General features: G+C 46.0%; 1 protein-coding gene across 1 annotated transcript in view; it reads left to right on the forward strand.

The window, feature by feature from the left end:
- The window catches only part of PARN (poly(A)-specific ribonuclease), a 159,459-nt gene extending 157,939 nt beyond the window's left edge, over window positions 1–1,520 (forward strand). The window contains exon 24 of the mRNA XM_081257994.1: window positions 477–1,520. Coding sequence (XP_081114120.1) covers window positions 477–529 — 53 coding nt within the window. The 3' untranslated portion in view covers window positions 530–1,520. The remainder of the gene's footprint in view (window positions 1–476) is intronic.
- Window positions 1,521–24,471: the final 22,951 nt, after the last annotated feature.

Consider the following 24,471-nt stretch of genomic DNA (forward strand, 5'->3'; position numbering starts at 1 on the left):
TTTCTCATCTGGGCACCGGTCACCACGGCACAGAGGAACCCAGCCACCTTGGTGCTGCGGAAGAATCCAGACCCCATCTCAGACACTTGCTAGATGTCTTGTGTCTGTAAAATGGGGATATTGGTACCCCTGAACTGGGCTTTTATGAAGATAAATGAACTAAGTGCCCAGCATGCTGGCTAGCAAAGAATACAGAGTGTGTTCTCACTGAGAGATACTGTCACTCCTGCAAAATCAAGAGAGGCACCCAAGCAGGGAGGCACTTCCTTGGCCCTGCCATGATGTTTCTGCAGTGTGGCCTCTGTTTGCCGGGCACTGCTCTCCATAGGCAAGGCCCACCCATGGACTCTTTCCACTTGTGGCCGTGCCACCACCCGGCCCTGGCCCTGGTTGAAGCTGTCTTTGCAGCTGGTCTTTTTGTTCTCCCCCCGGGGTGGTCTTCTCCTTGTTCACCTTGTTTTGTCCTCTCCCACCAGGAAGCATCTCGGACGGCTCAGCCAAGCTCTTTGAGGTCCCTGACACGTGGTAACCAAGACCTGAGTGGAACAAACCGCTGGTGCTGTTGCTGAGAAGGAAAGAAGCAGCCGGCATTTTTGGAAGCCATACTATGTTTAACTGAATCCAATGTGGTGCGGGAGGGGTTTGAAAGCAAGTGTGTGTCTCCTGAAAAATCCCAGTTTTTATCGTCAAGGCTGTGTTCCTTCCTCTTTAGCATCACCTGTCTGCTGGCACTCAGCGTGTCGTCGGCTGTCATGTGTACTTGATTAACCAGGTCATTACTTGTTGCTCATGTGAAACCCTTCCTGTCAAGAATCTGTGTTTAAGAATCCACCTGATGGGGAAGGTTGGCCGTGAGATTTCACAGAAAGAGCCGACACTCTTGGGTGCTGTCATTCTGAATTTGGGGTTGACATCTTTCCTGCTTTGAGAGGTTCTCATCCACCATCTCACGCTCAGGCCTGGGGGCATGGGTATGTCAGGCCATGGGCATGGGTATACCCAGCCCAGCGCGTGGGTATGTCTCCCAGTAGAGAATTCGGTTGTGTCTGCCTGCTTTCCATCATCGCTGCCTGAAAATATGAGGCTCTCAAGCTTGTTTTCCCAGTAGGAAAATGTCTACCAGTGTCAACACCTGCCTTGACCTTTGGGGCATATTTATTTAGAGTTTTTCCCCTAAGATGTGAGTTTCTCATGGTGGAGTGTATGAGTGAAAAATTAATTTCTGTTTTCCCATGTAGCGCTGCTTTCAGTTTTCATTATCCTAGCCTGGTGTCTTCTCTGTTTGGTGGCGTCTGGGGGTGAGGTGGCGTGTGTGCATGTGTGTGAAATCATGACAAATCGACACCATGTACCAGCCCTTTCTCTGTTGAAACAGATCACAACAGGGACAGAATCTCGTGGATCTACTGCAGTAGATCTGCTTCATATAGATCATTGTTAGATATTAAACATTTTTGTATGGTGGAAATAAAAATGAAAAATGTATTTCCAAAAGATGAAAATTAAAGAAATTTTCATAGGATTCTTGTTTTTTCCTTTCTCTTCTTTTATAAGTGAATGACATACTTAATCTCTACATAGACATATTTCTCTCTAAAGATCACCCTTGAAAAAGCCCTGGTAAGTCACTAAGCCTGGTGCTTATGGTTTTTTCTTTTTTTTTTTTTTTTAACCTCTAACCCCTTTCACCTGCCTTCATGAGTCAGATGCCTGGTGCTGGAGTGGAGCCCGTGGTAAATGGTGTAGGAGGGGCTGCATCTTTTTCTGGTGGGAAGGATCTGAGTTCTTACAGCTCTGATCAGAATCCCAGGTGTCGTGGGAATTCATATTTGTAAGACATTTTCCCCAATTAAGGGCCTCTTAACATCTTCCCTTCCCCCTCCCCCTGTCCCCAAAGTTACAAACCCAGACTTGGCACGAGGAGCTCCCACCCCTGCTCAACGCGGTCACCAGGCACAGCCCAGTGGGAAAGTGTGACAGGAGGGTAAAGACAAAGGCGGGGGTTAGAGGGCGCTGCTGGACTCTCCTGAGTCATTAAAGCCTACAGATAGAAACAGGTAGTACCTGACACTTCTTTTTTTAAAAATTTTTTTTAACATCTTTATTGGAGTATAAATGCTTTACAATGGTGTGTTAGTTTCTGCTGTATAACAAAGTGAATCAGTTATACATATACATATGTTCCCATATCTCTTCCCTCTTGTTTCTCCCTCCCACCCTCCCTATCCCATCCCTCTAGGTGGTCACAAACCACTGAGCTGATCTCCCTGTGCTATGCAGCTGCTTCCCACTAGCTATCTATTTTACATTTGGTAGTGTATATATGTTCATGCCACTCTCTCACTTTGTCACAGCTTACCCTTCCCCCTCCCCATATCCTCAAGTCCATTCTCTAGTAGATCTGTGTCTTTATTCCCGTCTTACCCCTAGGTTCTTCATGACCTTTTTTTTTTTTTAGATTCCATATATATGTGTTAGCATACGGTATTTGTTCTTCTCTTTCTGACTTGACTCTGTATGACAGACTCTAGGTCCATCCACCTCACTACAAGTAACTCAATTTCGTTTCTTTTTATGGCTGAGTAATATTCCATTGTATATATGTGCCACATCTTCTTTATCCATTCATCTGTTGATGGACACTTTGGTTGCTTCCATGTCCTGGCTATTGTAAATAGAGCTGCAATGAACATTGTGGTACATGACTCTTTTTTTTTTTTTTTTTTTTGCCGTATGCGGGCCTCTCACTGTTGTGGCCTCTCCCGTTGTGGAGCACAGGCTCTGGACGCGCAGGCTCAGCGGCCATGGCTCATGGGCCCAGCCACTCTGCGGCATGTGGGATCCTCCCGGTCCGGGGCACAAACCCGCGTCCCCTGCATCGGCAGGCGGACCCTCAACCACTGCGCCACCAGGGAAGCCCCACATGACTCGTTTTGAATTATGGTTTTCTCAGGGTATATGCACAGATGCCCAATAGTGGGATTGCTGAGTTGTATGGTAATTCTATTTTTAGTTTTTTAAGGATCCTCCATACTGTTCTCCATAGTGGCTGTATCAATTTACATTCCCACCAACAGTGCAAGAGTGTTCCCTTTTCTCCATACCCTTTCCAGCATTTATTGTTTCTAGATTTTTTGATGATGGCCATTCTGACCGGTGTGAGATGATATCTCATTGTAGTTTTGATTTGCATTTCTCTAATGATTAATGATGTTGAGCATTCTTTCATGTGTTTGTTGGCAGTCTGTATATCTTCTTTGGAGAAATGTCTATTTAGGTCTTCTGCCTATTTTTGGATTGGGTTGTTTGTTTTTTTGTTATTGAGCTGCATGAGCTGCTTGTAAATTTTGGAGATTAGTCCTTTGTCAGTTGCTTCATTTACAAATATTTTCTCCCATTCTGAGGGTTGTCTTTTGGTCTTGTTTATGGTTTCCTTTGCTGTGCAAAAGCTTTTAAGTTTCATTAGGTCCCATGTGTTTATTTTTGTCTTTATTTCCATTTCTCTAGGAGGTGGGTCAAAAAGGATCTTGCTGTGATTTATGTCATAGAGTGTTCTGCCTATGGAGCTTGAGGAATCAGGCTCCCTGACATCAGACTATACTACAAAGCTACAGTAATCAAGACAGTATGGTACTGGCACAAAAACAGAAATATAGATCAATGGAACATGATAGAAAGCCCAGAGATAAACCCACGCACATATGGTCACCTTATCTTTGATACAGGAGGCAAGAATATACAGTGGAGAAAAGACAGCCTCTTCAATAAGTGGTGCTGGGAAAACTGGACAGGTACATGTAAAATTATGAAATTAGAACACTCCCTAACACCATACACAAAAATGAACTCAAAATGGATTAAAGACTGAAATGTAAGGCCAGACACTATCAAACTCTTAGAGGAAAACATAGGCCTGACACTTCTTTTAACGGAATGAACAAGAGGGAAAACCAGTGCGAGGCTATGATTGGTGTACATGTGAAACATACATCTAGCCTAATGAGCACGCCTGGCATAGAAACGCAGAGTGTGGGGTGGCCTAAGGATCTCCATGCGTGCAGGGCCTTGGAGGGAGAGAGATCGGACCCGTTGCTCTCAGGTGACGAGATTTTTCATTGTTCCCTGAAGCCCAGTTCTCCCTGCTCAAAAAGCTATACAGACACACAGGTTGCACCCCTGTCAGTACTGGTTCAGAGGGGCTTGTGGGGGTGAGGGGAGTGCTTTCTAGAAAGGCCCTCTGCCCTAGAGCCTCAGTGAATGTACCTGCATCCCAGCTCCGGCTGTGTGTTCCTGGGCATTATTTACCCTCTCTGAGGCTGTTTCCTCAACCATAAAAGCAAGATAATAAACCTACCTCATAGGGTGGTTGTGAGGATTAAATGAAGTCATGTCAAACGCCCAGCACGCCCAAGTGCACAATGAGTCACATTGATATTGGAAGATGATGCTTTTGATCTGAAACCCTGGTTGGAGCTGACATAGGCATGGTTGCAGGGTGGGTGTCTGCCTTAGCATTAAATACCCAGCTGAGCCCTGGTATGTGCCCAGACCCCTATTTTCCCAACTGTATCAAATGACGTAAAGGAGGTGAACTGGGTTGGCCATCTTCTTGGTACACACACACACATGCATACACGCAGGCTGATGTCTCTTCTGGACCTGAAACCGTAGGATGCTGCTTTGGATTTTTGATACGGAGGCTCAGGGGCATATTATGATGATGGGGCTGTGGTTCTGGGGTTACTTAAATCCTGTAACCAAGCCTGGAGGTGGACGTAGAAGTGGGCACCTCGGTGTTTCCTTTCAAGTCATTTTGTAGTTCTTTGATTTTAGAGCTGGGATGGAGATTGAGTGCTGCATCTCTGTCCTTTTTTAAAAAAACTTTATATTCATCCTGTTCCCCCCCTTCCAACATTTTATTATGAAAAATTTCAAACATACAAAGAAGTTGAAAGAATTGTTCAGCAAACACCCGTTTCCTCCCCACCTAGATTGTACAGCTACCATTTTGCTGTATTTGCTTTATTACATAACCATTCAGCCATCCTTCCGTCCACCCATCAATTCATCTTAGTTTTGGATGCACTTCTAAGTAATTTGCAAACATCAGAGCACTCCGCCTCCCAAATCCTTGAGCATGCTTGTCATGAACCAGAGTTTAATATGTGTTTATATTTGGGGATCACTGGGGATAAAATTTATAGTGAAATGCTCAGATCTTAAGTGTACCATCTGATAGATTCTAACTAATGCAACACGATCTCTCAAGATACAGAACATTGGGCTTCCCTGGTGGCACAGTGGTTGAGAGTCCGCCTTCCGATGCAGGGGACACGGGTTTGTGCCCCAGTCCGGGAAGATCCCACATGCCGCGGAGCGGCTAGGCCCGTGAGCCATGGCTGCTGAGCCTGCGCGTCCAGAGCCTGTGCTCCGCAATGGGAGAGGCCACAACAGTGAGAGGCCCGCATACCGCAAAAAAAAAAAAAAAAAAAGGTACAGAGCATCACATCACCATCACCAGAGAATATTCCCTTCTGCTTCTTTTAGTCCACCCCTACCCACTCCCACCCCCAGAGGTTACCACTGGGCTGAATTTTTTTCATCACAGATCAGTCTAACCTTTTCTAGAACTTCATGAGAATAGAATCATGAAGTCATGCTCTTTGGTGTGAGGCCTCTTTCACTCAGCATGATGTTTTTGAGATTCATCCATGTAGCCGTGTGTATCATTTTTTACCACTGAGTATGCACATGTCTGTGTATCCATTCATGATGAACAGATGCTTGGGCTGTTTCCAGTTGGGGGCTATGATGAATAAAGCTTCTGTGAACATTCTAGTACAATCTTCTATTTTATTTATTTATTTATTTATTTTTAATATTTATTTATTTATTTTGCCTGTGCCAGATCTTCATTGCGGCATGTGGGATCCTTGTTGTGGTGTGCGGGATCTTTTTTTTTTTTTAGTTGCGACATGCGGACTCTTAGTTGCAGCACGGGAACTCTCAGTTGCAGCATGCATGCAGGATCCAGTTTCCCAGCCAGGGATCAAACCCGGGTTCCTTGCATTGGGATCACGGAGTCTTACCCCCTGGACCACCAGGGAAGTCCCCATTCTAGTACAAGTCTTCTTGAGAACAAAAGCTTTCACTATGGAGGGTAAACACCAAGGAGTGGAATTGGTATATGTTTAGTTTTATAAGAAACTTGCAGATCTTTTCCCAAAGTGAACGTATCATTTAAACTCTCACCAGTAGCTCTCTCCCTTGGCAACATTTGGCGTTGTTGGTCTTTAGCTCTATAGTATATCTCCCTGCAGTTTTCATTTGCATCTCCCTGATGACTAACGATGAGGTACTTATTAGCCATTTGTGTATATTCCTCTGTGAAGTATCTGTTCAATTCTCTTGCCTAGTTGTTTGTCAAGTTGTTAAGTCTCTCTACTATTAAGTTGTAGATGTTTATTATGTATTCTGGACATTAGTTCTTTGTCAGATAGTTGTTTTGTAGATGTTTAGTCCCAGTCTATGGCTTGCTTGTTTCTTTCTTTTTTCTTTTTTTTCCAGTTTTACTGAGTTACAATTGATGAATAACATTGTGTAAACTTATGGTCTCCAACGTGTTGACTTGATACACTCACACATTGCAAAATTATCACCACCACTGCCATCACAGCACATGATCACCATGTCTTTTTTTTGTGGTGAGAACATTCAGTATCCACTCTACCAGAAACTTCTCTTTTTTAATTGAATAAATTGAATGATAATTGACTTACAGTGTTAAATTAGTTTCAGGTGTATAACATAGTGATTCAATATTTTTATACACTACAGAATGATCACCATGCTAAGTCTAGTTACCATCTGTCACCATACAAATTGATTACAATAGTATTAACTATATTCCCCAGGCTATACATTACATCTCTGTGACTTTATTTTATAACTGGAAGTTTCTCCTTGTTAATCTCCCTCACCTATTTCACTCATCTTCCCAAACAACTTGTTTGCTTAACAGTATCCTTACTGGGCAGAAGTTTCTAATTTTTTTTTTTTTTTTTTTGCGGTACGCGGGCCTCTCACTGTTGTGGCCTCTCCCTTTGCAGCACAGGATCCGGATGCGCAGGCTCAGTGGCCATGGCTCACGGGCCCAGCCGCACCGCGGCATGTGGGATCTTCCCGGACTGGGGCACGAAGCCATGTCCCCTGCATTGGCAGGCGGACTCTCAACCACTGCGCCACCAGGGAAGCCCAGAAGTTTTTAATTTTGATGAAGTCTATTTTATCACATTTTAAAGAAATCTCTAAGTTGTGAAGATATTCTTTTGCTTTTCTTCTAGAAGTTTTGTAATTCTAATGTTTATGTTTAATTCTACTTTCCATCTTGAATGAATTTTTTGGTGTATGATGTGAGATGGGAGTTGAGGTTCCCTAATTCCATGTGGGCATCCAGTTATTCCAGCACCATTTGTGGAGAAGACCTTTCCAGTTGAATTGCTTTGGTGCCTTGCTCAAAAATCTGTCGGTCTAATAACAAGTGTGGGTCTTGAGTGTGTGTTTTAAAAGTGTGCTGCTATTATTGCCGATAAGAACAGCAGCACAGAGAGGATCTCACCATTCCTGCGTGTGCAGTTCCCACTTAGACAATTTTGCAGCCCTTCTCTTGATGGGGAGAGGAAAATGCTATGACCCTGAGGCCAGGCCACTCTCTCCTGACCTGGGAAGCTAGTGCTCATTGAAAATAGTGCCATCTTTTTTAATGCTTTTTTCTTTTTTTAATCTCATGACTTAAGTTTCATGACTTCAATTGAAATCTTTTTTTTCCCCAAATGATTCATGGAGTAAATCTCTGCATCTGATTTTGTCGAGGAGGGGAAATAGAATACCTGAAGGCCAGTTCGTGTTTCTCCTGCTGAGCCATGCTCTCTTCCAAGTTGTCTGGTCCTGCGGAAAGCAGTTCAGTTTGTCCTCAGCCACTTGCCCATTTCTGCCTCAGCCTCCTGCTTTTTCCGGTCATGTCGTGAACCTGAACTTGATAAAGCTCTTGGTGTGGCTGGGCCTGGTGACAACATCCAGCGGCTGGGAGGTGCTTTTAAAATTGAAATGTTTTAGATAAGATAATCCCATTGAAAAAGAAAGGACCCAAAAAGCCCCCTTTTTGTTCTTTTTTTGGGAATGGGGGGATGGACCTTAATCTGTGTTTCATAAGAAAAAAGATTGAATCCCCATGTCTATTTTTCTTAAGTGAGAACATAGGGAGATATTGGGCCAGATAGCTTGAAGGCAGAGTACCTTGCCTGGTATGCAAATTGTGGATTTGTGCAGAACCCTGGTTGGTGGGAAGCCTTATGCACCCACACCTGACTTGTGAGACTTGGGTGGAAAGTCTTACATATTTCTGAGACCAGCCGGAGAACTAGCTACCTGCCTTCTGACGCTTACCTCCTCCCCCAGGAGGATGGGTGGGGGCCAGTAGTCCTCCCCCCGGTTGCCTTGCAGGTGCTTCAAGCCCGGATGGTGGAATCTTCCTTACTGGCAATGGCCAGACCACTGGAAACACTTGGCTGAAAATGGTTCCCTACCACGTTCCAGCTGGTGATGAGGAGAGTAAAATCTCTTTGCACATCTCCCCTCTGTGCACTGCAGTCCAGTTGCCCCGGTCTCATTACCAATACCCAGAATCTGGGAATTCAGAGTCGTTCATTTTACTCAGGAAGGACTAATCCTACCCAAGAGGTGGCCCTCCATTTGTTGAATGGGGTAAAAATTAAATAGCATCTTGGAGCGCTGTGCCTACAAGTTACCTTGACAAATGATCGTGACTCGGAAGGTTAGTCTTCTGCCCACTTTTGGAGACTGGGTCTAAGTGGGGAAAAAATGGAGTGTCCTTTGGGTGTTTGGGTTGTTTTCACAGCCCCGGAATTCTCCATTGTCCAGGTGACTTCATCTTCCTCCGGGTGTGTGTGAATCACCAGGCACTTGGCGTCCTGATGGATGCCTGATAGGAGCACCCCACCTTACGGAGCCTCAGAGCCCTCATTGTCTCCCTTTTCCATCCTCTCATGCCCAGTCAGGCTCTAGAAGAGTTTCCATTAATAACAGGTGTTGAGGAAACCACACATTAGAGACAGCCTGCTCGGGTGCATGGTGTCTGCTGTCTGTGATCGCACTGCCGCTCACCAGCTGTGTGAGCCGAGGATGCTGGCTGAGTTCCTGGTGAGTCAGACCAGACCCCCGCCTGCTCCTCACTGGGTCGCTGCGAGCTGCTGAGAGATGACAGGGAGTGACCGCTCACCATGGTCTCCCCCCACCCCACCCCATTCACTGCCATTGTTCAATTTCACTAGGAAAAACCAAGAGTCTCCTCTCGAAGACACCCCCCTGCTCTCTAGAACTTCCCACTTTAAACTCCCCCTCCAGTATTCAACCCTTGTTTTTTGAAAGTAAACCTTCTTCTCTACTGCACTGTGTGTTTTTTCTGTAATTGATCATGGGAAATGTATATTGGGTGTACTCTATTCTACACACTTCACAACTTTTTGATGGGTAGGTAGTCTCATCCCCACTTGAAGATAAAACTGAGACTCAGGTGGGTTCAGTCACTTGCCCTGGAGGTCACAGTCAGTGGCAGAGCTGGAATTCAAACCCCAGGATGTCTGACTACAATGCCGACATGCCTAACCACGACCTGATACCGCCATATGTCCACATGAAGGCCGTGGCCTGGAGGGGAGACACAGAGATGGCAGCGGTGGGGTCAGAATGGCCATCATTAGAAAGTCTACAAATAACAAATGCTGGAGAGGGTGTGGAGAAAAGGGAACCCTCCTACACTGTTGGTGGGAATGTAAGTTGGTGCAGCCACTATGGAAAACAATGTGGAGGTTCCTCAGGAAACTAAAAATAGAATTACCATATGATCAAGCAATCCCACTCCTGGGCATATACCCAGACAAAACTATAATTCAAAAAGATACATGCACGCTTATGTTCATAGCAGCACTATTTACAACAGCCAAGACATGGAAGCAACCAAAATGTCCATCGACAGATGAATGGATAAAGAAGATGTGGTACATGTATACAATGGAACACCACTCAACCATAAAAAAAAAAAGTGAAATAATGCCATTTGCAGCAACATGGATGGACCTAGAGATTATCATACTACGTGAAGTAAACCAGAAAGAGACAGACAAATACCATATGATATCACTTATATGTGGAATCTAAAATACAACTCAAGTGAACCTATCTACAAAGCAGAAACAGAATCACAGACATAGAGAACAGACTGGTGGTTACCCAGGGGGAGGAGAGTTGGGGAGGGAAGGACTGGCAGTGTGGGATTAGCAGATGTAAAGTATTATATATAGGATGGGTAAACAAGAAGATCCTACTGTAGAGCACAGGGAACTATATTCAATATCCTGTGATAAACCATAATGGAAAAGAATATTTTTTTAAAAAAGAGAGAGACAGCAGTTGTGGAAGTGCTGCGGGACCCGGACGGCCAGAATCCCTTTGCACACCCGAGTCTCATCTGGGCACAAAGGCTCTTGATATGTATGGCCCAATTGCTTTCCAATTTATACTCCTGCCAAAGGACTACGAATCCTGAGTAGCAGCAGCGTCCAGAACGCCCTCGCCCTCCTCGTGAGCCAGGGAATCATTTCACTCACAGAGGCGTCCACAGAGCCGTGAAGAGACACGCCCGGGTCTTTGAAGCTCCCTGTTCCCAGCAGCATCAGCATCCCCTGGGAACTTGCTAGAAATGCAAATGTTGAGGCCTCGCCCCAGTCCTACTGAGTCAGAAACTCCAGGGGTGGGGACCAGCAGTCTGGAAACAAGCCCTTCAGGTGTTTCTGGTGCCTGCCCAGGTCTGGGAGCCACTGATCTTGGGGAAGCTGCCTCAGCTGCAGGGGAAAGGAACATAATTGTTGATAAACCAAACCTGTGCCGGCTGGCGCACAGCCCAGGGCGAGGTCACGCCCATCTCTAGTTCACCTGAAGTGTCGATACCTCTTAGCTCCTTTGTATCTTTACTTTGGATAATTGGGACCATGTGGAAAATGTCACTCTTTCATGTGAAGGGTCTAGCTCTCGTAGACACTTCTTATTCAGACTTAGAGGTTTATTATGTGCCAGGCACGGTATTATTATCCCCTTTGTTCCCTCGGGAGGGGAAAGGGAAGCTTAGAGCAGTTTAGAAACTTCCTAAGGTCACACAGCTAATAAGTGACAGCGCTGAAATTGGAACCCCGTCCGTCTGCCAGAGACTGGGCTCTGAGCGGCCAGTGGGGATACTTACATAACGTGGGAGGCTTTCAAATGATTGGGTTTGTTGCTGTTGTTCTGGAATGTTCTGAAGCTTGGTCTCCAGTACCTCGAGAAGTAGCTTTCCCCTGCATCTTCTAACCTCAGACCCTGACAAGCCAAAGCAAGTCTTGGGCACACATAGCTCCTGCCTAGTTGACAGTCCCTAGCACGTTAATGAGGTGACCTCTTACTTTGTGTGTTTTGTGTGTGTGTGTGTGTGTGTGTGTGTGTGTGTGTGAATATCTAGCATTCCAATTTCGTTTAAATATTTAAATAATAATTTTCAGAATTTATTACATTATATACATAAAACAATAAATTGACATGGGCATTTTTTGTGTATAAAGTATTGTTTTCTTTATGTTTCCCACCACCACTGTGTAATGTTGCTTTAATTGTCTTTCATCTACTTATACCTATTTCCTTCCCACATGTCAGTAAGTTACACCTCCACTTGTTATAATTTGACTCGTAGGAATTGCTTCTGGAGTGTTCAGACTCCAGGCATCCCCTGCCAGGTAAGTGTCTCAGTGTGTGTCACTTGCCCATGACACTTATTGTGGTGAGTTCTCAAATCCTGTCTCAAAGGACAGATGGGGGCCGGAGGCACTTGGCAGGGCGGGGGCTCTGAGGGGACAGGAACACTGAGGCTGGGCCTGGGTGGCTCCTTTGCTCCCACAGTCTCACTCAGGGGTGAGCCTACAGTTTGGAATTCATGCTGGCACCTGGCTACCCCTGGGGCTCCTTGGCTCAGTGTGTGGGCCATGGCGGCGGGTGTGCCAGCAGCCAGATTGGACGAGGTGGGTCTGGCTCTTGCCACCCAGAGGGTCCCCTGCAGAGCCTCGGGGGGGCCTGCGATCACGAGAGGCTCCAGATATTCCCTTTTGGGGCTGTGGAAGGGAGGCCAAGCGAAATGTGAAGAGGTGTCTGAAAGCCCCGAGGAAACCGGTAGGCCTTTCCAGAAGTTCTATTTGTGGTAAGAAACCTTGGCATGGGGCAGCTGGCTCGACTGTAAAAATAGACCGAGGTGCCGAGAAACGGCTCAATTCTGGAAGCCAATGCCCCTCTGCAGAGGAAGAGAGCTTGAGCAAGAGTAGGGGAGGCTCTGCCCCTCTTTGCTGCTTCCCTCTGAACCCCAGCACCAAAAAGAGAGAGAGAGACAAAAGCTAAACAGTTTGAAATGAACTCTTGAGTATCGCCATGGCTTTCCTGTCATAAATGGGGCCCCTGGAAACACAGGGCGAAAGGAGGGTTTCATACAAGTGCCTGGAAACCAAATGGGGCCACAGTCCATGTCTGCCAGGACTGGGCTCCCCATCACTATGTTCTTTCTCTCCTTTGCCTCTAAATGAGTGAGACGACTGAAAAAACAGGGTCCAGGGACTTCCCTGGCAGTCCGGTGGTTAAGACTCTGCACTTCCACTACAGGGGGTCATGGGTTCGATCTCTGGTCGGGGAACTAAGGTCCCACATGCCCCACGGAGTGGCAAAAAATGAAAAAGAAAAGGGAGAGAGGGAGGGAGGGAGGACGGAAGGAAGGAAGGAAGAAAATAGGGTCCAACGTGCAGCAGCAGGAGGGAGTGTGGCTAGACAGAAAATGTAGACCCTGAAGGGAGCAAAGACAGGACCCCTGAGAATGGCTGGTCGGGAGACCCTCCTTTACTACACCAGGCTGACAGCCTAATGAGGGGTTAAGATGCAACCATGAAAGGAGAAAAAGAGACAAAGACTCCTGAGGTCCTCCCCTGACTCTGGAGGTCTGCCATTGCCCTCTGTCTGTTCGGGGCTCATGTCGCTCCTCTCTTGGGCACAAACTTCCACTCTCTTAGGAGGGCTGCCCTTGCCTCTCCGCAGCAGTGAGAGGACAGTAACCACCAGCTGCAGACGTCCATCCGATTCCTGACATCACGGTGGAAACAAGCCTGAAGGCGCTGTGGGTGGTCCTGAGTAACCCCACCACATTTTCCAGTACTCCTGGCCATGTTAAGGTTGCTATGAACAGACTTAAATGTATAGTCACCGACAGAGTTATGCTTCTTGGAAAGTGTTGCTTTATCTTATGGCCCGAGAAAAGGAGCTTATACCCCATGTCTCCTCGACTGGAACTGGGATACGTCAATCAAATCCGCTTGCCCCTCCTCCCCCAGGAGATGGGTGGGGTCTGCACCTCCCTCCCTTTTCTCTTTTCAGCCAAGAACTGTCAATGTCCAGCTGCGGCTTTGCACTCAGCTGCCACTCAGCCTGTTGGAGTTGAAAGGTCAAATGTCATCTGGAATTAGCAGCCCGGCTTACCAGCAGCTCTTCTGTCTTCGGAGAACACGAGGGCATCTCTCAGAGGGCTTAGGCAGGGACTAGAGAGGGAATTCCCTCTCCGCCAACAGAGGAAGCTCACTCATCCTGGAGGGAAAATGGCAGGATCTGCCCCAGGACCTTTATAGCTGGTTGAGATCCCCATTCAAACAAAGCAGGTGGGAGAATGAGGGAGGTTGTCAGGAAGATAGAAAGAAAGCAGGACAGAGAGTACTGAGGGGGAAGGAGCCCCCAGCCAGGTTCAGGAGGGCCAGTGCACTGAGAGATCCATCTGCAAGCTGGATTCGGTAGGGCACTTGGTTTTGCACGCATGCACAGAAAAACCTTCATCCACATACTTACAACGTTGGACTGAGTAAAAACGGGTTCCTTTTTTTCCGGAAGCATCCCGTTTCTTTGAGCCGAGCTTGTCCAATCATGTAATTCTGGTAGGGCCCTACCATTCACAGCACCTCGCCCTCCTCTGCAGGAGGTGGGCACATGACCCAGGCCCAGCCAATCAGAGTGCTCCCTCGCCCTGGGATGGGCCAATCACTTCCTAGGCAGATGGAGTCGCAGGTGTCTCGTGCATATTCTGGGTGCGGCACTGGAAGCAGGTGGTCTGGGGTTGCAGGCAGCAGACCTTCTCCCAACCACATTGAGAACCCACTTACGAGAGACGGATGAACCAGTTTGAGCGAGCACATGGACGGCAGCCCTGGAGTCCAGGATCCATTTGTGCCCAGTGCCAGATCCACCCCATCCTTTCCCGGTAAGTAAATCAATAAACCATCTCTATCTTGGTCTGTTACATTTTTGGCGCTTGCCACCATGAAAGCCCTGGCTACTACAAGGAATATTTGGGTACAGGAAGGACCCTACAGTCTGTGAAAGAGCTTGCTTGTATGTAGTTACTGTAGCCTTGGACCAAGAGTAAAACAAATGTTTAGCTTAACTTGAGAAAGTCGAGTGTCTCCAGCCCCTTGAGGAGCACTTTTTGACCTTAGTGTTCTGTCTGCAGCTACTGCTATAGGTCAGCGTGAGGGAATGAAAGCAGAAAGAAGTACCACACCTTTGAAAGGGCCACACAGACGCTGAACTGACGAGCATCACTTAACCACCAGCGTAAGGCTGCTTTCTCTGGCAGGTCCTGGGGTTTCAAATGGAGTTCCCTGGTTAGGGGATGGCCCATCTTTGCCAGAGCTTTCCCTCATACTCTAGTGGGGGTCTGATTAGGCTCTTCTCCACAGGGAGGTGGCTTTGTGCCTGAAGGCATCTGTCTGTCTGACCCTGCTCTGAGAGGGCGTTAACCAAACTCTGCCCGTAGTCTGGGGCAGCCGGCCTTCAAACACAGACCGTCTGTTACGCAGACCTTTCACTCTTTCCGTCCAGCCTTCCCTATCACTTCTTCTGAAATTGGGCACGTTTCCCAAACTGACAATTGCTCGGTCCACAATGTTCCTTGCTGAGTGTCCCTACAAGAGAGACAGGGAACACACTGGATAAAAACAGCAATCTTTACTCCCTGCCCTAGTAAAAGGACTGTTTTGCCAGGCTGCTATGCATGCCATTCGTGTCTTCCATTTGATTTCACATGATGAAAATTGTCTAGAAGATGGGCAGGAACTCAAGATGATCTCTTTCTAGAAGCATTGGAAGAAGGATGTTTTGTAATGAAACAAATTGGAAGTCAAGCCCAGGCTTAACTACTTACTTGCTTTTGACCTTGGATAAGTTCTATGGACCTATGAACCTCAGTTTTCTCCTCCATACTGTGGGAATAATAATACTGCAGTGTTTAAGACTGGGTTGAGTTGTGAGTGACAGAGTTCTGAACTCGGTAGCTTAAAACACTCATGTAAAAGACTCCTGTGGATGGTGGTTGCCTGGGACTGAGGAAAGGGGAAAATGGGGGGTTATTGTTTAATAGGTATAGTTTCAGATTTACAAGAGGAAATGAGTTATGGTTGCACAACAGTGTAAATGTATTTAATACTACTGAACTGTACCCATAAAATAGCTAAGATGGTAAATTTTATGTTATGTGTATTTTAACTCAAAAAGTAAAATAAAATAATTTTTTAAATGTTTAAATAAAACTTAAACATTTTACTTACAATAAAATGTTGAAATAAAATTTTTAAAAAAGATGGATTCACTTTGTTATACAGCAGAAACTAACACACCATTGTAAAGCAATTATACTCCAATAAAAATGTTAAAAAAAAAAAGATGGATTAACCACCTGCTCCCCACCCCAAATTACAAGACTCCCAAGGCAGGCAGTCGGGGCTGCTTGGATGAGTCTATGAAGTCATCACAGACAGGCTCCTTCAGTTTTCCCACACTAGCTTCCATTTCAAAGGTCACCTCATAGTCCAAAATAGCTGCTAGAGCTCCAGCCATTATGTTCCAGATTACAAGAAAGAAGAGCTACATTCTGACTCCCTTTTTAGGAGCCTTCCCTAAAATCCACAACAAAACTGCTTATATTTCATTGGCTAGAATTTAGTCACATGGCCATGTCTGGCTTCAAAGGAGTCTGGGAAAGGTAGTTGGGGTAGGAATCCTCTACTCCCTGCTTCCTGGTGTTAACTCCTTTGTGTAATTCCCTCCTCTTGAGTGTGGGCCAGACCTAGTAACTTTCTTTTAATCAATAGGATATGGAAAAAGTGATAGGATGTCACTTCTGAGATTAGGTTACAAAGAGATGGTGACTACTGTCTTGGCGCCCTCTCTTGCTCTTTTGCTCTGAGGAAAGTCAGTGCCATGTTGTGAGCTGCCTTGTGCAGAGACCCCCGAGATAAGTAACTGATGTCTCTGGTCAAAAGCTAGTGAAGACTTGTGGCCCTCAGTTCAGCAGCCTCATGAGTGAGCTAGGAAGAACATTCTCCCCCAGTTGAGCCTTCAGATGCTTGCAGCCCCAGCAGATATCTTGACTGCAATCTCTTGAGAGACCTGATCCAGAAAACCCACAAAACTGACCCACAGAAACTGTGAGATAATAAACATTTGTTGTTTTCAGCTAAGTTTTGGGCTTATTTGTTACACAGCACTAACTAACTAATATAGTTTTCCAGATGGACACATTCCCAGGGTTCCGTTAGTAAGAAGGAAGGGGAAGATGGAATTGGGAGGCAAACAACAGTCACTGTCACCTGTACCTACCTTACAGGACTGTTGTGAGGATGAAGTGAGTTAAGTCTACAAAGTGCCCACCTACAATCTGCCAGCACCCAGGAAGTGCCTAAGGAGAGGTGGTTGGTGAAGGGCCACCATCCAGGGTCTATTTTCCAAGCTTCTCACCAAGCTCTTCTAGGAGGCACGGCTGTGCTGTGTCTAATATGTGATTTTCCTGGGCTCCCTCTCCCCTTTCAGACAGTTCAGACCCCCTCCGCAAATCCAACCAGTAGAATGACTACTCCTGCAAAACCAAAGATCCCCAAGCCAGCTGGTGGGCTCACAGAACAGTGAGATTTTAGAGGGAAAGGGGCTGAGAGCCCCTGGAATCCAGTTCCCCCACATTTACAGTTTGAACCAGATGCTTGAGATCATTCAGCCTCAAGGCAGAGGTAGAAGCTGGACGCCCCCGCCCCAGCAAGGAGAGATACCCCTGGTCTCTGCTCCACCTTCTTTTGCACCACTGTTGGTGAGGCAGAACCCAGGATTTGGAACATTTAGAGAGTTTCCTGTAAAAAGATTGTACTAGTTCAACCAAATTTTCTCTCCCCAAGAGGAGTTGAGGTCAGGTGTATGAGGTAGTTTTGAGTGAATGAGTGTCGTATTTCTTTCCAGTTTTCCTTTAGGCAATTGGAAGTGATTCCTCTTGTCTGTCTAGAGAGACCTGAAGTCCTTGCATTCCCCCAAGAGCCTGTCCTTTGTGGGTGTAACTGGGAGAAAAATCTAGAGACAGATCCCCTGGGTCCCACAGTAATGTGTGCACCTAACTGAGACAAGAATTGTCTCTCCCTTGTGTGATCACCCTTCTCCCAGGAGGTAGGGACTTTGTCACCCTGGAAGAATGTGTACTCACGAATCATTTCACATATAATAAACTCCCACTTTTTCAGAACAGGTTGAGACCAAGGGCTTTCAGTGAAAACAACTGTTCTGGGGAGGAAAAAAAAACTAATAATAAGTCCCAAGACTTTTTTTTCTTAATCTCCTTCTATCATCATGGGAAGTAAAATGTACCAGTATTCTTGCTCCTGATTTTTATTAGTGAGCTAGGATATACGAGAACTTAATAAAATATTCACAGAAGGCTTAACTGCATTATTAAAAGCCTTCTTTCCCAGGCCTTTGAATTTTGTAAAAGCAGCAATTTCTTTAAAATCAGTGAGTGTGAGCAGAAACGGATGCACACATTGGGTATTACTCTTCTTTAATGCTGGGTTAACATGCTTTTTTTTTTTTTTTTTTTTTTTTTGCGGTACGCAGGCCTCTCACTGTTGTGGCCTCTCCCGTTGCGGAGCACAGGCTCTGGACGCACAGGCCCAGTGGCCATGGCTCACGGGCCCAGCCGCTCCGCGGCATATGGGATCTTCCCAGACCGGGTCACGAACCTGCGTCCCCAGCATCGGCAGGTGGACTCTCAACCACTCCGCCACCAGGGAAGCCCGGTTAACATGCTTTTAATAAATTTTAAAAATTGACTCATAAGTTTCTAGCATGAAGTTGCAGGTGCTTATCAAGGTCCTGCTTGTAAAATGCAAAGGAACCCAACCAATGTCAAAGCTGTATGAGCAGAGACTGGTCTCTAACGTCCCTAGGAGCCCCTAACTTGAAAAGTCCAACGTGACCTGGAGGGATAAAGCACAGAGAGGACGAGAACTCTCATTTAGAAAGTTGTTGCAACAAAATGATGCACAGAGAGTTTGAATGCCCTCCCTTGAAAGGGAAAGCCAACCGAGCTGTGCGAGCGTTTGTGTGTGTGTGTGTGTGTGCACGCGCACGTGTGTGAAAAGGTGGGGCTTTGGGTGGGAGAAGGGTGTTAAGGAGGAAATTCATACTTTTATTCTGATAAGGAGTAGTTACTACACAGTCGGGAGCTGGTATGTGTCCTGCTTAAGACTTTATGATGAGTAGTTGATAGCTGTTTAGCTTAGCGACAGAGTTAGGACTGGTACCTGGGTGACTGTTTTTCTTTACACCCCGCTCTGCCATTATATTCTCTATTAGTAATTTGATATGCTCAAAAGATAGAGTGAGTTGACTGTTTGCTAACAATGGGCCTCTTTCAGGTAGTGTCATCCACAGGAAACATTACCATTGGGTTTTTGTGACCCTGGCATCAGTATTTAGCTGGTGGCAACTCCCTGACATTCACCTTTTCAGACTTTAGGGGGTGGCCTTGTAAACCCAGAGCTAAAACTGCACGTACAAAGGTCCCTGGTCAAAGTGTGTCTGTGTAGGGACCCAGCGCACACCAGGATTCATTGGGTTTGGCTTCCCTGTCTGGGCACATGGCTCTCAGTCTCACTGGCGATCATGTGTTTGCAGTGAACCATGAATATTCTCCTCTCTTATGTCTTCAGAATACGAGAGTCAGCCTCAGCTGGAGAATAACCGGAGTCTGGATGGATGGCGGTCTCGGGCTGGACGGGGCAATCCAGGTCAGGGAGAACACGGTGGGCTCACTCTGGTTCATGGGGTGGGTCACAGGATTTGCTGTGTGAAGCTGGAGGAAAAACCTGGACCCTGAAGAGGCTTCTATGGGAAGGCACCAGTTGGGGTCTGCAGGAGGAAAGGGGTAGCCACAGCATGTGGTTACTAAAAGCAATGACACACAGGAAGTGAGTGATTATAAGAGTAGGCTGTTTGGTCATCAAGTCAGTGGCTCAAGGAGAGGGGTTAGCGATGGGCCATGTCTGGGACTCACCAGTGCATCTTTACATTTTTCTCCTTACACATTTGGAGGAAAACTTGTTGATTTTTTTTTTCTGTCATATGCTCAGCACTCTCAGAGATTTTTCATCCCAGGAGGCTGTGCTGGTGTTTTAGCAAACTAGGACTTCTCACCTGAAGCTTATAAAGCGCTAGATGGAATCCTAACAGCAATAAGGGCGGGCACTAATGCAGCCGTGCTGAGCCAGGGATTGTTCTGAGTGCTTTGCGTGTGTTTAAGAGCTGACTCCTGGCTGAGAACAGGCAGAGGGGAGGGTCCAGAGGCTGGGCAGGAGGTAGCCAGGAAGCCTTCCCGGTGGGATTCCCTAGTATTAGTTAGACGAATGAGTTTTACTCCACAAACATGGGTTTTTAAAATGTCAGAATCCTTAAAAATTTTTTTAATTAAAAAAAATTTTTTTAATTTAGAAATTTTTCCAGTTTTATTGACATGTAATTGACACATAACATTGTGTAAGCTTAAAGTGTACAACGTTGATTTGATACACTTATATTGCAGAATGATTATACCATCATAGTATTAGCTAACCCCTGCATCACATCGCATAATTACCATCTCTTTTTTGTGGTGAGAATATTTAAGATTTTCTCTCTTAGCAACTTACAAGTACATAACACAGTATTATTAACTATAATCACCATGCTGTACATTAGATCCCCAGAACTTACTCATCTTATAACTGGAAGCATAACTTTTGACCATCTCCCCATTTCCCCCACCTCCCAGCCCCCGGTAATCACAATTCTTACCCTCTGTTTCAATGAGTTCAGCTTTTTTAGATTCCACATGTAAGTGATATCGTGAAGTATCTGTCTTCCTCTGTCTGACTTATTTCCCTGAGCATAATGCCCTCAAGTTTCATCCATGTTGTGACAAATGGCAGGATTTCCTTATTTCTCATGGTTGAATCATGTTCCATTTTATATAAATATATATAAACCAAATCATCTTTTTCCATTCATCTGTTGATGGATGCTTCCGTTTTTTCCATTTCTTGGCAATTATGACTAATGCTGTGATGAACATGGGAGGGCAGATGTTTTCATTTCTTTTGAAGTGAGATTGCTGGATCGTGTGGTAGTTCTATTCTTAATTTTTTGAGGAGGCTCCATACTGTTTTCCATGGTGGCTGCACCAATTTACATTCCCACCAACAGCACACGAGGGTTCCCTGTTCTCCACGTCCTCCCCAACTCTTATTATCTCTTACATTTTTGATGATATCCATCCTAACAGGTGTGAAGTGATATCTCATTGTGGTTTTGATTTGCATTTCCCTGATGATGAGTGATGTTGAGCACCTTTTCATGTACCTGTGACCTTTTGAATGTCTTCTTTGGAAAAATGTCTATTCAGTTCCTCTACCCGTTTCTTTAAAAATATTTATTTATTTGGCTGCACTGGGTCTTAGTTGTGGCATGTGGGATCTTTAGTTGTGGGATGCGGGATCTAGTTCCCTGACCAGGGATCGAACCTGGGCCTCCTGCATTGGGAATACAAAGTCTTAACCACTGGACCACCAGGGAAGTCCCCTTCACCCATTTTAAAATCAAATTGTTTTTCACTTGTTTTACTATTGAGTTGTATGAGTTTGTATATGTTTTGGATATTAACCACTTATCAGATCTATCATTTGCAACTATTTTCTCCCATTTCATAGGTTGTCTTTTCCTTTTGTTCATCTTTCTTTTGCTGTGCAGAAGCTTTTTAGTGTGATGTAGTCCTATTTAACTAATTTTTGTTTTTCTTGCTTGTGCTTTTAGTATCATTTCCAAAAAAATCATTGCCAAAAACAATGATCATTGCCAAGAACAAACTCCTTTTCAAGGAGATTTTCCCCTATGTTTTCCTGTAAGAATTTTATGGTTTCAGTTCTTATGTTTGTTTTTAATCCATTTAGAGTTAAGTTTTGTAAGATAAGGATCCAATTTCATTCTTTTACATATGGTTATCCAGTTTTCCCAACACCATTTGTTGAAGAGATTATCCTTTCCCCATTGAGTAGTCTTGTCAAATATATGAGAGGGTTTTTTATTTCTGGGCTCTTGATTCTGTTGCATTGGTCTATGTGCCTCTTTTTTGCCAGCACCATACTGTTTTGATACTATAGCTTTGTAATATAGTTTGAAATCAGGAAGTGTTATTCTTCCAGCTTTGTTCTTCTTTCTCAGGATTGCTTTGGCTATTTGGGGTCTTTTGTGGTTCCATACAAATTTTAGGACCTTTTTTTTCTATGTCTGTGGAAAATGCCACTGGAATCGTGATAGCAAGATTACATTGAATCTATCTATAGATGGCTTTGGGTAGCATGAACAAAATGTCACAATTCTTTATTCCTCTCAATCAAATAGAACACGTTGTGAGCCACCATCTGTTCAGTACTAGGGCTTCCCACCTTCGCTCCTCAGATTTAGGAGAAAGTCTCAGGAGCAAATGCAGTCAGACATGTACAGAAATGCCCTCCCATCCTGAATCCACACTGAGACTGCTCTGTGCTCCGACCCAAGCATCAGGAGCCCTCAAAGATGGCAGCTCCACTGCTTGTGAGGCAAGCTTGGGGACCAGGGTCTCTCCCAGGCACCAGAAAGAGCTGTGTTCCTAGTATTGAGGGCCCTCACCCCCCATCTCCTCTCAGGGAGCTCTGTAAAGCCCCAGGCCCTTCTGAAACTTCCCTCCACCATGCCCACTTCTGTCTCCCCTCACCCCAAAACTCTTCCCTCCAGCATCCTAGAGGGAAGTGTTCCCTTCTTGGGGCTCACCTTCCTGCGTGTGCTTGCGGACTGAAATGCTCAAACTGGCCTTGTCCCTTGACACTGTAATTGTTCTTTATCACCCATTAAGCAGGGACCAGCTTTGCCTAGCACAGTACCTGCTATAAAGTGAAAGCAATGACCTTGGGAAAGTTGCCCAACAATACCGAACCTCAGTTTGGCACTGAGGTCCAGTGTGCTTCGACACTACATGTCGGTTCTCTTTCACTTGTCCCTGGTGGAAAACCAGTTCAAACTGGCTTCAGTAAAAGGGTACCAATTGGCCCATGTTGCCGAAAAATGCAGATGGAGCTATGGCTTCAGGAAAGGCTTGATCTAGGTACTCAAACGTGGCATCAGGAATCCCTTCCAGTGTCTCGTGAATCTAGTTTTCTCTGTGGTGGTTTCATTCAAGTGCACATTCTCTCCTTATAGTGGCAAGATGGCTGCCCAAGTTTTCAGTTTCCCAGGGGTAAGCTGCAACAGAAGTCCAGGTTGAGTCTTGTTGGTGCTGCTGATTGGGTCGCCTGTCCAGTCCTGAGCCAATCACTGTGTTGAGTGGAATGCACTACTTTCATTGGCCAGGCCTGGGACCCATGGCCATCCTCTGAACTAGGAATGGCTTCATCTCTACCCAAATCTTGTGAATTGAGAGTGGGGGAGGGACAAATCTTCAAAGGAAAATGCAGGCCCTGTTGCCAGGAAGAGGAGGACAGGAGGCCAGGCAGACTACAACGTCAAGTGCCACTGCAGCATCCTTCACCATCAGCTCCTGGCTGGGCCACTGGGGTCCTTAATCAATTGCTCCACCTCTTCCTGCCCAGGTTCACCTACCTTCACCCCAGCATAGGCTGAGGAAGTGGAGTGGGTGAGGGTGTTTCAGCACTCGGGGCCCGGGCCCTGCCCCACCTTCCAGGCATGGTACAGGTGTGTCCCCTGCCTCAGGGGGAGGTCTCTACTGGGTTGAATAGTATGCCCCCCAAATTCGTGTCCACTCAGAACCTATGAACATGACCTTATTTGGAAATAGGGTCTTTGCAGATGTAATCAGGTTACGGTGAGGTCATAATGGATTAATACGGGCCCTAAATCCAATGTCCAGTGTCTTTATGTGAAAAGGGAAATTTTGACACAGATGCACACAGGGAGAAGGCCGTGTGATGAAGGAGGTAGAGACTGGAGTGAGGCTGCCACAAGCCAAGGACACCAAGCATTGCCAGCAGCACCAGAAGCTGGGAAGAGGCAAGGAAGGCTTCTCTCCTAGAGCTTTCAGAGGGAGCATGGCCCTGCGGACACCTTGATTTTGGACTTCTAGCCTCCATAGTTGTGATAGAGTAAGTTTCCGTTATTATAAGCTGCCCAGTTTGTGATACTTTGTTACAGTAGCGGGAATCTAACACAGGGCCCTCCTGAGCTTACAGCATTCTTGTCCCACCCCAAGGACTTCAAATGGGAAACTGGCCCCCTTCCAGGAGGAGAAGGAATTCTCAGCTGATGAAAGACTTTAGCAGAAAAGGCCACATTGTGTTTGCAGCTGGGACCACTTCAAAGGAAAGGCCCTTCCCCAGCCCCAAAGCCCAGCCTCTCATCTCCCTCAGGACGTCAGTGGTCAGCATGGTCCTCACTCCCCTCTTCTCCAGCTGCTCCAAGATCGAAAGCCCAGAGAGGGCTCTACTGAGCCAGTGACCTTGGGCAGCTAGAGCTACGGTGACCAACGGTAGCTGTGTGACCCTGTGTGCCCAGGACTGTCTGGTTTTAGCACTGAAAACTCTGCATCCCGGGAACCCCTCGGTTCTGGGCAAGCCAAGAAGGGTGGTGCCTCTCGATAGGGCTGAGGTTGGTTTTAGCTCCTTGGGAGCAGGGGGGACTCTATCCTTTATGCCCATAGGCCTTTTTTTTTTTAAAAAAGATCTTTTTGATGTGGACCATTTTTAAAGTCTTTATTGAACTTGTTACAATATTGCTTCTGTTTTATGTTTTTGTTTTTTGGCCCCGAGGCATGTGGGATCTTATCTCCCTGATCAGGGATCGAACCCCCGCCCCCTGCACTGGAAGGCAAAGTCTTAACCACTGGATCACCAGGGAAGTCCCAACCCATAGGCATGTTTTTTTTTTTTTTTCTTTTTGTGGTATGCGGGCCTCTCACTGTTGTGGCCTCTCCCGTTGCGGAGCACAGGCTCCGGACGCGCAGGCCCAGCGGCC

This window comes from Mesoplodon bidens, assembly GCF_964165515.1.
Source record: "Mesoplodon bidens genome assembly, chromosome: 15".
Classification (NCBI taxonomy): Eukaryota; Metazoa; Chordata; class Mammalia; order Artiodactyla; family Ziphiidae; genus Mesoplodon; species Mesoplodon bidens.